The 15385-nt window shown below is 33.6% G+C and overlaps 1 protein-coding gene across 5 annotated transcripts in view; it reads left to right on the forward strand.

Moving 5' to 3' along the window:
• BCLAF1 (BCL2-associated transcription factor 1) overlaps positions 1-15385 on the forward strand; it is a 31160-nt gene that overhangs the window by 5644 nt on the left and 10131 nt on the right. For 2 of the 5 annotated variants that reach the window (XM_010844243.1, XM_010844239.1), the window contains exons 2-10: positions 2208-2298; positions 3968-4081; positions 4877-5782; positions 6951-7616; positions 7763-7932; positions 10257-10362; positions 11405-11489; positions 13897-14072; positions 15196-15376. In XM_010844243.1, coding sequence (XP_010842545.1) covers positions 3978-4081; positions 4877-5782; positions 6951-7616; positions 7763-7932; positions 10257-10362; positions 11405-11489; positions 13897-14072; positions 15196-15376 — 2394 coding nt within the window. In that variant the 5' untranslated portion in view covers positions 2208-2298; positions 3968-3977. Of the gene's footprint in view, positions 1-2207; positions 2299-3967; positions 4082-4870; positions 5783-6950; positions 7617-7762; positions 7933-10256; positions 10363-11404; positions 11490-13896; positions 14073-14205; positions 14368-15195; positions 15377-15385 lie in introns of those variants that run through there. The other 3 variants (XM_010844242.1, XM_010844238.1, XR_825629.1) reach the window with 2 other exon arrangements.

The following is a 15385-nucleotide window of genomic DNA, read 5'->3' on the forward strand; positions in this document are numbered from 1 at the left end:
CATTGGAGAAGGAAATGGCAACCCACTCCAGTGTTCTTGCCTGGAGAATCCCAGGGACGGGGAAGCCTGGTGGGCTGCTGTCTGTGGGGTCGCACAGAGTTGGACAGTGACTTGGCAGGGACCTGTCGTGTCTCCCATAATATATAACACAGTGCTTTGTATATAGACTTCTGTTTAAAGTAGAAAAAAGGCAAGCTGATTACAATTTTTGTACTGTCTTAAATATTAACAGTATTAAATGTTAATTTGTAATGTATATTATTAACGTATTATGTGTCATATTTTGTATATGATCATTGAGTTTTTTGTATGGATGCTTGAATATATTCATTGATTGTGAATAAGAAGGTACGTCTGCTAGGCTAACAGCCTACAGCCCCTTTTCCCTCACTTTGCTGTTTCTAGCATATATTTTCTTGGTACCTCAGAAAATCATGACTTGGAGTAAAGAGAGACTTGGCAATTGGTTCTTCTTTGGATATACAGAAACTAAAATAAGCCTTTTAGAATTGTTTGGGGGTAAGTGTTGGTTAAAATGAGCCTTGTATCACTTCCAGCAGTGAATCAGTAGTATTGGACTTCTCGGTCAGAATAAAGTTTCATAACAGCCTATCAGTTTAAAAGATGAGAGTTTTTCTCTGCCAACTTGGGGGATCTAATATTTTTAAAACTAAACATAGGAATACTTTAGAAATCTTTCTGTTTAATGTATCCGTGTTCTTTTGTTTTTGCTAATTTTTATTTTGCTATATTTCCCATACTTGCTAGGTTCCTATTCTTTCTTCCTATCTTAAAAATAAAATAATTCCCTTAGCTGTAAGGCCCTGTATAAATATTTAGGGAACATGTTCTTGTTTTACCAGTTTAATCTTATTTCTTCTACTTTGTGTTTTCATTTTTATTACATTTTTTTCATTGGATCAATAATTTGATAGGACAGATATTAATGTGGGTTTTTTTCCCACTTAAACTGATTTATTAATTCCTTGAGTGTAGTCACATACAATTTTGTATTGTTTAGTTTCTGATCCCCTTGTAGTTTTGACTGTGCTTTGTACATAGCTGAAAATGTGTGCTAAGTCATTTCAGTCATGTCTGACTCTTTGTGACCCCGTGGACTGTAGCCCTCCAGGCCCCTCTGTCCATGGGATTCTCCAGGCAAGAATACTAGAGTAGGTTGCTATGCTGTCCTCCAGGGGATCTTTCTGACCCAGGGAACAAACGGGTGTCTCCTGCGTTGCAGGCAGGTTCTTTACTACTAGCGCCACCTGGGAAGCCCCATAATTGATAATAACTGAATTTTATTCATAAGGCTAAGCATTTCAGTAAATACTGAAACTGCTCAATACTTTGTGTATAACTTAAATTTATTTGCATAGTAATATAAATTAGTTTCGGAAGAGCTCTGGCTTCCAGTTGATACTTGTTTCATCTACTGGCTGGTTGTTTTTTTTTTTTTTGAAACATCTGGTATATAAGCAGCAGCAGCATGATAGTTGTTACATTAACTTTAAAAATCGGCTTCAAATGAAACTGAACTATATGAAAGGAAGTGGTCAGGAGAAGATAAGATAAATAGCATTAAAGTAAACTCAAACTATAGTTGTTATAAACTGTAGCATTATGAATACTAACTGTAGATGGTAGTAGTTGAATCCTAAGTTGTGTCCGACTCTTGCGACCCCATGGACTGTAGCCTGCCAGATTCTTCTGTCCATGGGATTCTCCAGGCAAGAATACTGGAATGGTTTGCAGTTTCCTTCTCCAGGGGATCTTCCTGACCCAGGGATCGAACCCAGGTCTCCTGCATTGCAGGCAGGTTCTTTACCGACTGAGCTGTGAGGGAAACCCTTACTATAGATACATAACATGTTATACCAAGATGGCCACTTACGCTAACCACTTTGGAATTTTCTGATAGGATGACAGTATAGCTTCTGTTTTCTAAAGCCTAGATCGCTAAAATTAGAACTCAAGTGCTTGCATTAAAGGTCCTGCAGTTTCATAATGCACTGCTGCATTCTGATTAAAACAAAAGTTAAATTTCTTTAAGCTTTTATGGTTAAAAACTTATTTCCTGATTCAATATTCTGTTCCTGAAATATTTAGTGCCTTTATTAAGAGTTTATTGCAGTGCTGAGTGATAATATGTTGTAAATAGTGGATTTTTTATCATAATTCAAATTTTTTTTTTTTATCTTTGCTAGGAATTTAATTTCTCAGAACATTCTCTCCAGGAAGAATCTTACAGTATCTCAAAGACTTCAGTTGACTGCTTGATCCTGCATAAAACCCAAGGTAGATGATTAGTTTTTCTAGTCTGAAGTTTGGACTTTTTAAAGAAAATGTGACTTCTGAACCTAATGATTTAGACTGATTAAAAGTGATATGGTCTGAAACTTTTGTTATGGTGACTTGTATGAAGTAAGCCAGATTTTTAAAGTTTTAGGGAAAAGATTCTCTTTATTTCTAGGTTGTATATCTGCTTCTACTTGTATAAACACATCTACTTAAAGACTCAAAACACACAGTTATTCAAAAGTAATCAGGACAAAATAGCTGTGCTTATTTAACTTATCTTTTATGTGTACAAGAGGAGTTCCATAACTTAACTTTTTCCCCTTTACATGGGTGTTAAAGTTAGGTTTGATTGCTTATTATGTGCTGAAAATTGTTTTAAGAATATTACATGTATCAACTCATTTAATCCTCTCTACATCTCTGAGGAAGGTACTGTCTTTATATCTTAACTCACTTGGAATTAAGAGTGAGAGAAGATGAAGCTGGTGTTTGTCTCTTTGAAGACAGTTGTGTTTTATTTTAGAATAAATATTTGTTTGAAACCCTTTGAATTTGTCATTTATGTGGCTTTTTTGGTGAGGAAGTATGCAGACATCATTGCCTCCTCTAGTTTATCTCAATACTTTTCAAAAACTTTCATACTACTGAGCAAAGTCTAATTAGGTCAAAATGGTTTAAATACATGGCAATTGCAGGCTATTAGGAAAGTTTAGTGAGTTGATTTTTTTGGGAAAAAATACTTAATTTTGTGTAAATTAGTGAAAATTTAAAATAGTTGTAGCAGGAATAAACTTGGGAGATGTGTAGGTTTAATTTTGTAAAGAGTGGATCTTATAAATCAGTCCTGTTACTAATTTCATGAGGTCTGATTATTGCATTAGATACTAGCTAGTATTTAGAAAAGTTAGAATATTGGTGTACAGGTTCTCTTTTTCTTGCCGTCCCAATCTCTTCTTGCAGCAATCTCTTTAGTTTCTTTTATCCTTTTTCATCTTTTCACCAGAAAGCTATAGGGTGAACTAGGCATTGTCACATAAGTCCATTTTTATTTCTACAGTCATGACTGTTGAAAGCAGAGCTTTGAGCTCCAGCTGTTAAGAGACTTAATGACCTTTATTCTACTGGGAGACTTATCCATCACCATTCCAAGCAGTATTGCATACATGGAGTGGTCAGTTTAGTCCCATTTCAAAGCCATAAAGCACTTATGATGACAGCTGGGTAGGTTTACTCTGTTTTTTAATATTATGTCATTTGTATTTTCTTTTCAGGTTTGTTATCTGTAATACTCTGATATTATTTATCTTTTTTACAGGAGAGGTAGGCATTTGTATTGGGCATGGAATAACATCTAACGTACTGCTGCAGTCTGATGTCATTGCTCTTTCTGACTTCTGCAGCTGCTGCCTTTTTTTGGATTGAGGCACATAAGTGGAAAAGTCCATAGAAATCTTCTGTTGTTTCTTTACAATACCTGCCATGCAGGTGCAAATACAGTTTTAGTTAGGGATAATTGACTTAGTACTTACTTGAATAATGATGGGTAATATCCTTTGGGAAACTTAATGTTTTATAAATTTAATTTGTATCTGAAGATAAGTTAAATAATAGAAACTACTTCTCTTGCATTGTGATTTTAACCTTTTTTGCCCTCTCATTTGCCTAGGAGAAAAGAAATGGGTCGCTCCAATTCTAGATCACATTCTTCAAGATCAAAGTCTAGATCACAGTCTAGTTCTCGATCAAGATCAAGATCACACTCAAGGAAGAAGAGATACAGGTGAATTACTGTGCTTTTACCTCTTTAAATTATAATAATCATACCAGCTAACAGTTATAGATTGCTTACACAGGCAGAGTGCTAAATTCATTAACATGTTTTAGTCTCCAAGAACGCTGTGAGTGGATCTGTTGTTTAGAATTAGTTCACTGGGGAAACTTTGGATGAATTTCCTGCAGATAAAGGGGAACTGTTGTAATGTTAAGAGATGAATTGGATAATGTAAGAATTATTTGGCAGTAAATAATCTTTGCTATTTCATAGTTTCTTGTTTCTGACTCTGAGGTCTCAATAGGTTTATTCTTTTATATAAAAATGATTGACTCTGGTGGTTTTTCTTTAAATGGTAATACATACTTAGCATGGAAAATAGAAACAAGTTAAAAATAAATGACCATGATCTTATTATGAATTAATGTTAGTTTCTGATTTTTCTTTAGTATTTTTCTTGACCTAGCTTTTTATTACATATACATTTAGCCACTAATGAATATTCTTCCGTGGCATTACGTATTCTTTTGACATTACCACTTTTAAGTGCCTGCATGAATGTGATGTGTTAGTGTGTCCCATTGTTGGATGTCACTTTTTCCCCCGTTTTCTTGATATATACCTTAGAATTGAGATGTTTTTCATTGAAAATAATAACCTTTAACTTTTATATAAATGAGGGGTTTTTTAAAAAAAATACATTTTTAGCTTTGACGTCTTATTTGCATAATATATTCAATCAGAATGGTACAATGGAATAGTTTATTTTTCTTTCATTGATATTTATTTCATTTTTAGTTCTAGGTCTCGTTCCAGGACGTATTCAAGATCTCGTAGTAGAGATCGAATTTATTCTAGAGATTATCGTCGAGATTACAGAAATAATAGAGGAATGAGACGACCTTATGGATACAGAGGAAGGGGTAGAGGGTATTATCAAGGAGGAGGAGGTAGATACCATCGAGGTGGTTATAGACCTGTTTGGAATAGAAGACACTCTAGGAGTCCTCGACGAGGTCGTTCACGTTCTAGGAGTCCAAAAAGAAGATCCGTTTCTTCTCAAAGATCCCGAAGCAGATCTCGCCGATCATATAGATCCTCTAGGTCTCCAAGATCATCCTCTTCTCGTTCTTCGTCCCCTTATAGCAAGTCTCCTGTCTCTAAAAGACGAGGGTCTCAGGAAAAACAAACCAAAAAAGCTGAAGGGGAACCTCAAGAAGAGAGTCCTTTGAAAAATAAATCACAGGAGGAACCGAAAGATACGTTTGAACACGACCCGTCTGAATCTATTGATGAGTTTAATAAATCATCGGCCACATCTGGTGATATTTGGCCTGGCCTTTCAGCTTATGATAATAGCCCCAGATCGCCCCATAGTCCTTCACCAATTGCTACACCACCTAGTCAGAGTTCATCTTGCTCTGATGCCCCCATGCTCAGTACAGTACACTCTGCAAAAAACACACCCTCTCAGCATTCACATTCCATTCAGCATAGTCCTGAAAGATCTGGGTCTGGTTCTGTTGGAAATGGATCAAGTAGATACAGCCCTTCTCAGAATAGTCCAATTCATCATATCCCTTCACGAAGAAGCCCTGCAAAGACAATCACACCACAGAACGCTCCAAGAGATGAGGCTAGGGGACGTTCCTCATTTTATCCTGATGGTGGAGATCAGGAAACTGCAAAGACAGGAAAATTCTTAAAAAGGTAAGAGTTAAGAGAATTTAGATCATAATAGTAATATTTCTCTGAATTCTGTTTGGATTTATGTTTTAAAATTGCATTGTGATGTGTATTTAAGTATTTTTACTCGTGACTTCTTTCTTTTTATAAAATAATTCCAAGTTGATTGTAAAGTGTTTTAATGTTTATGAAGATAATTCATGCTCTTCCTTTTCATTTCATCCATTTTTTAAGTCCAGAATTAAGAATGTAAATGAGAAGTTGAAAGTGTTAAAGCATTGAAAGCTTATTTTGTCTTCATCATTATAATGTGACCTACATAAAATAATGCAGTTATATATTCTTGTGTGGTAGTATAAATAGTCCAGCTGCCAATTTTTAATAAATTTTCCTGACTGTAGAAAAGATAATAAATGGTATTTCTTATTGACTCCAGTAACATTTCAGAGAGATGCTTGGTCTGAATGCTAATTTTAAGCATTACTAAAGGTTCCTTAATGAAAATGGATTACTAAGGTAATATGGTTGGTTTTAAGTAAGGAAATACAGCAAGCTTGCTATTTATTTTTTTAGTGCTTCCCAACCTAAAATTAATTTTTTATTGAATTGATATGTAGTTTCTACTTAATATTGCCAGAAATCATTTTCTACTGAAAAGTATATACATGAATTATTTTGTGATTTAGATAGAATAGTAACATCTAATATTAACTACACTGAAGTCCACCTTTTTGAACTCTTACTTAGTAGATATGTTAGTGAAATTTTGAGTGTAATAAGTAGGATTCAAATAGATAAATATATTAAATAGATAAGTATATTTTAAGTATCAGATAAGTGTATTACAGATTTTAGTAGTTCTTAGTCTCAAAAATTAAACTTAAGCTCTGTGGAAATTTGGATTTGTTAGTGCAGAATTGTGAACTATGAGTAAACAACAAGTTTTTGAGAATGGCTTTACTTTTTTTAAACTTCAGAAGTCTTAATGTGTGCATTTATTTAAAAACTCAGCACATAAGCTTTATGGATGCTTTTAAGGCTTTCTATAAGTGGAATCTGAAAAAAGCAATTTTCAGTAGGATTTTTTCCTCCTATTACTGGCCCTGTGATATTGGGAAGCACAGTTAAGTATGTAAGTGGTCCAGAATGAATGCAATCCAGAGTTACCATCCTCTTCTTTGCTTATTCACAGGTTCACAGATGAAGAGTCTAGAGTATTCCTGCTTGATAGGGGTAATACCAGGGATAAAGAGGCTCCAAAGGAGAAAGGATCAGAGAAAGGGAGGGCAGAGGGAGAATGGGAAGATCAGGAAGTTCTAGATTACTTCAGTGATAAGGAATCTGGAAAACAAAAGTTTAATGATTCAGAAGGGGATGACACAGAGGAGACAGAGGATTATAGACAGTTCAGGAAGTCAGTTCTTGCAGATCAGGGTAAAAATTTTGCTACTACGTCTCATCGGAATACTGAGGAGGAAGGACCCAAGTACAAGTCCAAAGTTTCATTGAAAGGCAATAGAGAAAGTGATGGATTTAGAGAAGAAAAAAATTACAAACTTAAAGAGACTGGATATGTAGTAGAAAGGCCTAGCACTGCAAAAGATAAGCACAAGGAAGACGACAAAAATTCTGAGAGAATAACAGTAAAGAAAGAAACTCAGTCACCTGAGCAGGTAAAGTCTGAAAAGCTCAAAGACCTCTTTGATTACAGTCCCCCTCTACACAAGAATCTGGATGCACGAGAAAAGTCTACCTTCAGAGAAGAGAGCCCACTTAGGATCAAAATGATAGCCAGTGATTCTCATCGTCCTGAAGTCAAACTCAAAATGGCACCTGTTCCTCTTGATGATTCTAACAGGTAATCCACATTGCTCCCCAGTAAATAATCTGTGGGCAGTCAGTATTCCAGTTAATTATCTTAAACTTTCTGAACATACCATTTTTATATTTAAACCAATGGTATATTTTGTTTGTATGTGTCTGTCTGTTACCGATATGCTCCAGACCTGCTTCCTTGACTAAAGACAGACTGCTTGCTAGTACACTTGTCCATTCTGTCAAGAAGGAGCAAGAATTCCGATCCATCTTTGACCACATTAAGTTGCCACAGGCCAGCAAAAGCACATCTGAGTCATTTATTCAACACATTGTGTCCTTGGTTCATCATGTTAAAGGTATGTTTAGTATTGTGAATTATATTTTTCTTGCAAGTAAAAAAAAATTAACAGCTATGCATAATAATAATGCACCCTAGGGCTCTATGTAGTCTCTATTAAAATTTTGTATAAATAGCACTTCATAAATGAGATACCAGTCTTGGTAACATTAACACCTATTTAATAAAGTGATTTTTAATAAGTGAAATGTAAGTAAAATTAAAACATACCCTGAAAATCTGTATCATGATAAAAAATGATACAGATTTATACAGTGCTGAAAGTCTTTTTGAAATGTGCCATAATACTGTCCTTGAAGTTCAGAGTGCTTGCAGATTATCTTTGATTGCATTCATAAGACCTGTATTAATGTACTCGTGGCATAGATTTATAACAAAGTGGTGCAATGTTGTTACTATTATAAAGAATTTCTTTTTAACCTTTAAAGAAACTTGAAACCAGTGGGAGGGGAAAACAGTGTTTCTGTGTTAATTTTGTATTACTTAATTTGTTATAATATTTTACTTTTTTATATGATAAATCAGAAAACTTTATTAGGATTTTTAAAGGGGGGAAAAAGTTCAAGAAATTTAAAAGTGTGTTAGGTAAGTAGTGATACTGTGAGTAGTGAGTGACTAAGGATAATAATGATGACATTCCTTGAGGTCCTGGGGATGATGAAGGGTGTTCTTTTCAACTGAAGTAGTGATATTCTCTTTTCGCCAGTGTCTAATTTTAGTTCCAGAGTTACTAATAATTTTCAAAGATTTTAGCTTGCGACTTTTTGGGCAAATAGATGTTATTATTTTATTTTTGTGTTTGAAAGGGAGTTTACCCTGAAGTAGGTTTCTTACCTAGGAATCTCCGTGGCTGTTGCTCTGAAAAGCCGTTTTTGAAAAGTTTGTCTTTGGACCTGAGAACAACTCATAGGTGAAACTTGTCACTCAGGAATTCTTAATGCACTTGATATTTCAAAATAGTGAAGAGTTAATGAATTTCTTTTTTACTGTAATTATTTAAATGTAGTAACAAAAGAGTTTAGCTATTTGGCTATAACTAGGTTTGTGAACCAATTTATGACCATATTACTGTGGTGCATAGAATATGAAACATTAACATTTTTTCTTTTTTCACTTTTTTTTTTTTTTACCTGTCTCTACATTTTACAATTTATTGCTGAATTTTGAGATCAGGTTTTGATAAATTTTTCCTTTTTCCTTTTTTTTTTTTTTTAAAAGAAAAGAACTGTAGTTATGTTTCATTATTGGTATTGTGCAACCGATCTGAACAGCTCTTACTTCATATAGAGCTGAAAATGCCCAGTGATGTTTTCTTTTTCATTGTAACTAGGTCCTGGAATATGTTTTGAAATGGCAAATCCATGTTTCAAAGTAAAATAGCTGTTGAAAGATACAGGCAAAGTTGAATCTTCTGTCTTCCTGGCAAAAATGGCATAAAAACTGAGTTGCTAGCTCAAATTCCTGGGTTTCATGGAATTATGATTGAGGCACTACCCTGGTAGTGGCCATTTCAAGTTTTAATGATTGGTTATGAGACATGTGCTGGATATTGGGCGGTAAGTTGACACAGATGTATGTTGACCTGTTAAGCAGATAGCTTGCTTCGTAATGTAACATTTCATGACTTTATACGTCTTTCTATATTACATCAACAGCATATCTTGAAATGGTTTAAAAAAGAATTGGTGTTGATATTACTAATTTTAAAATTGTTAAAAGACAAGACAGTAATATCAAATGTACTGTCAGGTTTGCCAAGATGCCAGATTTTTGGAGTAATTAGTATTAATTGATGTAAAAAATATTTTTCCAATTGAAGTGCCAGTATTCAGTTTCTTAAATCCAGTTTTTGTTAACAACATAGTTCTTGCCAAAATAATTTTATTAGTTTATTAAAACAAGCTTTGCAAGTTATTTTAGTATTTTCATTTTCTGCAAATGATTACTTGAAGTTAACTTCATTGGTTCATATTGGCAAGGCTTAAGGACATTGACATATTATTGTTGCTTTTTGTTTTATTTGAGGAAGTGTAGTGCGTTATTGAAATGGAATTAGAGACTCTTGATTTAGTATATTTATTGTTCTTGGATTATATGTAATATTGACAGAGACCTGTGAGGAACTTTGCATCAGTTACCTGTTGAGGTACAAGAAGTTACGTGGGACAGGGTAGGAGTTCTTTGTAACACTTGATTCTCTTCTACTAGGTTTCTTGAGTATTTTTATTTTCTATTCACCTGCTACATGCCCTTCTGTCACAATTGAAAATTCCTCTTAAGGTAAAGGTAACTAATTGGGCAGTGTTTCTCCTAAATCAACAGAGCAGTACTTCAAATCATCTTCAATGACCCTAAACGAGAGGTTCACTTCGTATCAGAAAGCCACTGAAGAACATAGTGCCAGGCAAAAGAGCCCTGAGATACACAGGTATGTATACCGGGCATGTAAAAATGTTGTTTTGATAGGAAGACACTGTTAAACAAGTTCATGTTGAAGCTATAGATAAGATACATGAAACTATATGGGTATCATGACTCAAATGAAAGTTTTCAGTTTACCATTTCTTTTTAATTTTCAGTTTATTTGGTTAAAACTGGTTGTTAGAACTTAAAATACTCACTCTTATCACTTCCCAGTTTGGAATTAAATAGTTACCAGTTTGTCTTTTGGGAGGGGGTTGGATGCCTAGAGTAAGTAACCCTTGAATTTTATTCACTTTGAGTAAGTTTGTAAAATAAAAATGCTTCGTGAGATAGAATTGTTCCTTGTGAAAAGATCGTGAATTTGAAGTCAGATAGTTATTTTCAGTTCCTTGCTCTCACTTAATTGCATTGTGATAAAAAAGTTATTTAATCTCTGAATGTTTTTTTTTCCATCTACAAATAAGAATAACAAATAAAATATCCTGTTTTGCAGGATGATGTTGACAGTTAGTATTAATTGTAAAGTACCTAATTCAGTGCTTAATACGTAGTAGGTATGGTTTTGGTGGTCACTGCTGAAGAGGCACTGAGAAGATTCAACTGACAGTAGCTTAAGAACTCAAGGAGAGGCACAGAATAAAACTAAAGATACTGAATATGTAAAAATATTGGAGATAACTTAAGAACAAATAATCCTATTGGTGTATTTATTGATACTGATGTATTATAATTATATGCTGATACTTAAATGATAATTTTAATCAAAAAAGTTTTTTCTTTTTTGATGATTAAAGTAAGCTTGATATCTTAAAAGATCAGGCTTCATTTGTTTATAAATAATTGGAGGCATTTTAATTTATTTTTAATAAATACAGTTTTTATTTCTTAATTATCTATTAAGAATTAGATTAATAATCTTGCTATACTAAATTTAGTCAACTGGGAGAGAAAAAACTGGTATTCCCTTTACAAAAATGGAAAAATTTTAGGAATTTGTAGAATCATAAAATTAATGTGACTACAAATAGACTTTATTTTACATTAAGGAGAATTGACATCTCTCCAAGTGCCCTGAGGAAGCATACCCGTTTAGCAGGGGAAGAGAGAGTTTTTAAAGAAGAAAATCAAAAGGTATGTTTTGAATGCACTTTTTCTTTTCCAAGTTAACTTCTGGTTCATTAATGCTATTGTTCTAATAAGCAGTTTATTTAGGCAAAATGTTTATAGACATCATCTATTTATAACTTGTAAATAGATATATTTATATATATATATATCTGTGTTAGTGTGTATGTAGTGTTTCATCCTAGAAAAAAATTAAGCTCACCCTTTACTATATGTTAAACTAAGAATAATTAATTTAAATGCTAATGAAAAAAAAGTATTTCTAAGCAAAAGGCAAAGAATCAGTGAGTAGACAGGAAAATTATAATAGGAAAGATACACATTATATAAAGTTTTCTGTTAGAGGTGAAATGGGTGATCCAGAATAAATATTCCTTGATTTATGTGTGCCTAAATTAATATCTTTAGGTTCTTCAAAGAGAGAACGAGAAGTAATCGCCATGCTACTGGGTTTTTGATCTGGACTAAGAAATAAGCATTCTAAGAACTGGTTTACAAATGAACACTTGGAATAAAAACTGTGTTACCATTGGAACATTTGTAGATTTGGGGGAAGAATGCTTTTAAACTTCAGAAAGGAGTCTGAATGACTGGCATTGGGGTCGGGGGACTTTTAAGAATGGAATTCAGTCATTAAGGGGACTCTGTTTAATTGACAATTTGATATTTCCTAGGTAGATTAGTCTATATGACAGGCCATAAAATTCTAGTTGAAATGTGGAGCAGGGTTAAAAGAGAGCAACTGTCTTGTAATGAGAAAGTTAGGGACTTGGAATGGGTATTACTGGGTTCTAATTGTGGCCATTACTGATACTATCTTGATAATAGGAACGTGATTAGCTTTTTGGGTGTTGGTTTTCTGATAAGAAAAATGAGAATACATCTGTTTTGCAGAGTTGAATAACTGGGCTGTTATGATAACATTGGCACTTTATTACTAGAAACTATTACTAAGGCTTTCATTTATAAGCTTTTTAATTAGGCATGCTATTAATTTATTAAATAAGAAATTTAGAGCTTAGAAAGTGCTTTCTTTGCGTGGGGCACATTGATTTTGGTAAAGCAGATTCTGAGAAGTGAATGCTAATTTTGGCTTTTATTTTCAATGTCTTAGGTTCAATGTTGATTAATTTTGTTTTGCCCACAATTTAGTCTATTCTTGTACTCTTGACAGAGTGAGTGTCTTTCTTCTCTCTTCATTATTCAGACCAGATTTTGATCTAGAGGAGAGAAAATAGTGATAACTAATGGAAGGATAAGAGGAAAAGACATTGCTTTTTATCTTTTATCTTCCTATCTGAATGAACAATTAACATACATGTAGTAGTGTGTAGTTTACATATATAGTTTGGTGTTTACAAAGTACTTCCACCTATACTGTTACCCATGGGCTTGGCAATAGCGTATTACTAGGTGAATAGGAAAGTTTTTGCTCTTGATTAGATTTTCTCATAACTGTGGGAGCAAATAGGTGAGTAGTTGATACCATTTGGACATATACTTCCAGTTTTAGGAATGTTTATGAACATTGTAGCTAGACTTCCCAGAGTAAGTACTTCGTATTGTTGAATACTAGCAAGGATGTCCACATTGCTTAGCATCTTACTGATGTATAATTTTTCTTCATTCCTAGATGCCTCTTTCCATCTTCCTAAATTATATAGTATTTGAAAAAGCAATGGAACAAGAAGGAGGTGAATTGTGACCCAGTTAAACTAATGTCCGTTGCAATACCTGAATTGAGAAAGGGCAGTATATGGCCCAGATACTGAGTACAGGATTGGGAATGAATCTTTCTGGCTTTGTTTCTACCCTTGTTCAACCTCAGTTGGTTTCATTAATCATATTATGTTTGCATGTTATGGAAAATACAGAATATTTAACTTTTAAAGTGATTTTTATTGGGTTGGTCAACTAATTTGGGAAGAACTTGATGATAATGAGGCTTAAATAATGAGAACCATTTACTTTAGGATCCCTTAACTTTACTGTCAGATGGCTATACCCACAACTGAGTATAATCTCCATCATTGTTAAAGTATATAAAAAGCTGTTTCAAAAGATGAGGGATAATTAACGAGGATGTACCGAGTGGAAAAATAATTATATCATTTTACTATATGAAAGTTTATTATGGATTGCTTTGAACAGAAACCTATGACATTTTGAAGACAATTAGCTTTTAATTACTTCTCCAGTCCTGTTGTACTTGTGTTCACAAGTGTTTAGTGAAAACAGCAAGTACGTTTTTAAACAAAAACTTAAGTATGGAAGTAGTATGTTATATTCATTCTTTTCTGCTACTAAAAATGCCAGCTTAGAAACTGGCAAAAAAAATTGGTATTTTATATATATATCTTTTTTTTTCCGTATAGTTTCCCTGAAATCTGTATTTTACATCTGTCTTTTATAGGGAGATAAAAAATTAAGATGTGATTCTGCTGATCTTCGGCATGACATAGATCGTCGGAGAAAAGAAAGAAGTAAAGAACGGGGGGATTCCAAGGGCTCCAGGGAATCCAGTGGATCAAGAAAGCAGGAAAAAACTCCAAAAGATTACAAGGAATACAAATCTTACAAAGATGACAGGTAATTGTTAAAACTGTCGGAGTTAGGTTTTAGCTTCTAATTAGCCTTTAATAATTGTCAGCTTAATTGCTTTCAATTTTGACTGTGTAATCGAATGTTTAAATTTAAACAATTAAAATTATTTGTTTTACAGCAAAAATGTATTTGTCTTTTACACGGCTTATGGTGGATGAGGACAAAAACTTTGGAATAGCAAGCTAACACTGAAAAAAAAATGACAAATTAATGTGTCCTATTATCCAGGCTACATCAGGAGGTTGGACTTCAATGCAGTGCATTTCTAGAAACAGTTTGTGTAAGAACTTTGGTTCGTTATGCTTGATTCCGCACTTTTTCAACTCATAACACCCAGAGTACAAGAATTTTAAACTGATGTCTAGTGGTTTAACATGGGAGAGATGGGGGGAGGAAGGACTAGTTTTTTTGAAATAGCAATGTGTATTAGGCTTTCAAAGTAATGTTTCCATGGATACTGTTAGAAGTGGTAAGAGTTATCGCAGGTATGACCTTTTCGGGTATTGCAGTAGAATCATGTATTGATCATGATAGAGTCAAGTAAATATTAGGAATACTAAGTATCATAGATAATCGTTTTTCTTGCTGTTCATTAGGTGAATGGTGGTAATTTTACTCGTGTTTTTTAATTTATAATTAATTTTAATTTACTGGTATTTATAATGTCATATGCCTTTTATTTCAATAATGGAGTTATGGCCCAATCTGTATCAACTGTTTTCACCTAGGGTTGTACAAACTGCAGTCATTTTGAAACATGGCCTTAAGGACATTCATACTTTTTCCTACTCTTCCCTTCCTTTCCTTTAAAAAAAAAAAAATGTTAAAAGTGTTGAACTGAACTTTATATTCTTGAAGTTTCCAGACTGCTAGTTTCTAACTGGCAGGTCATAGCATGTTTTCCAGTAGTGATATAAAACAAATATTGGAGGAGAATGGAAACAGACTATGTCAAAGTTGAACACCCAATCATTTTAGTTTCATGATAATTTTAATAGGGGATAGTTTCTTTGACTTGAAAAATATCCCTCTTATTGTAAGATACAGCAGGGTCTTTCTTAATCTTTTTTTAAAATAGCACATTTTTCTTGTTTCTTTTATTTTTCAGTAAACATAAAAGTAGAGAGCAAGATCATTCTCGATCTTCATCCTCTTCAGCATCACCTTCTTCTCCTAGTTCTCGAGAAGAAAAGGAGAGTAAGAAGGAAAGAGAAGAAGAATTTAAAACTCACCATGAACTGAAAGAATACTCAGGCTTTGCAGGAGTTAGCCGACCACGAGGAACCTTTGTAAGTAAT

The sequence above is a fragment of the Bison bison genome, unplaced genomic scaffold (genome assembly GCF_000754665.1).
Source record: "Bison bison bison isolate TAMUID 2011002044 unplaced genomic scaffold, Bison_UMD1.0 scf7180017864198, whole genome shotgun sequence".
NCBI lineage: Eukaryota > Metazoa > Chordata > Mammalia > Artiodactyla > Bovidae > Bison > Bison bison.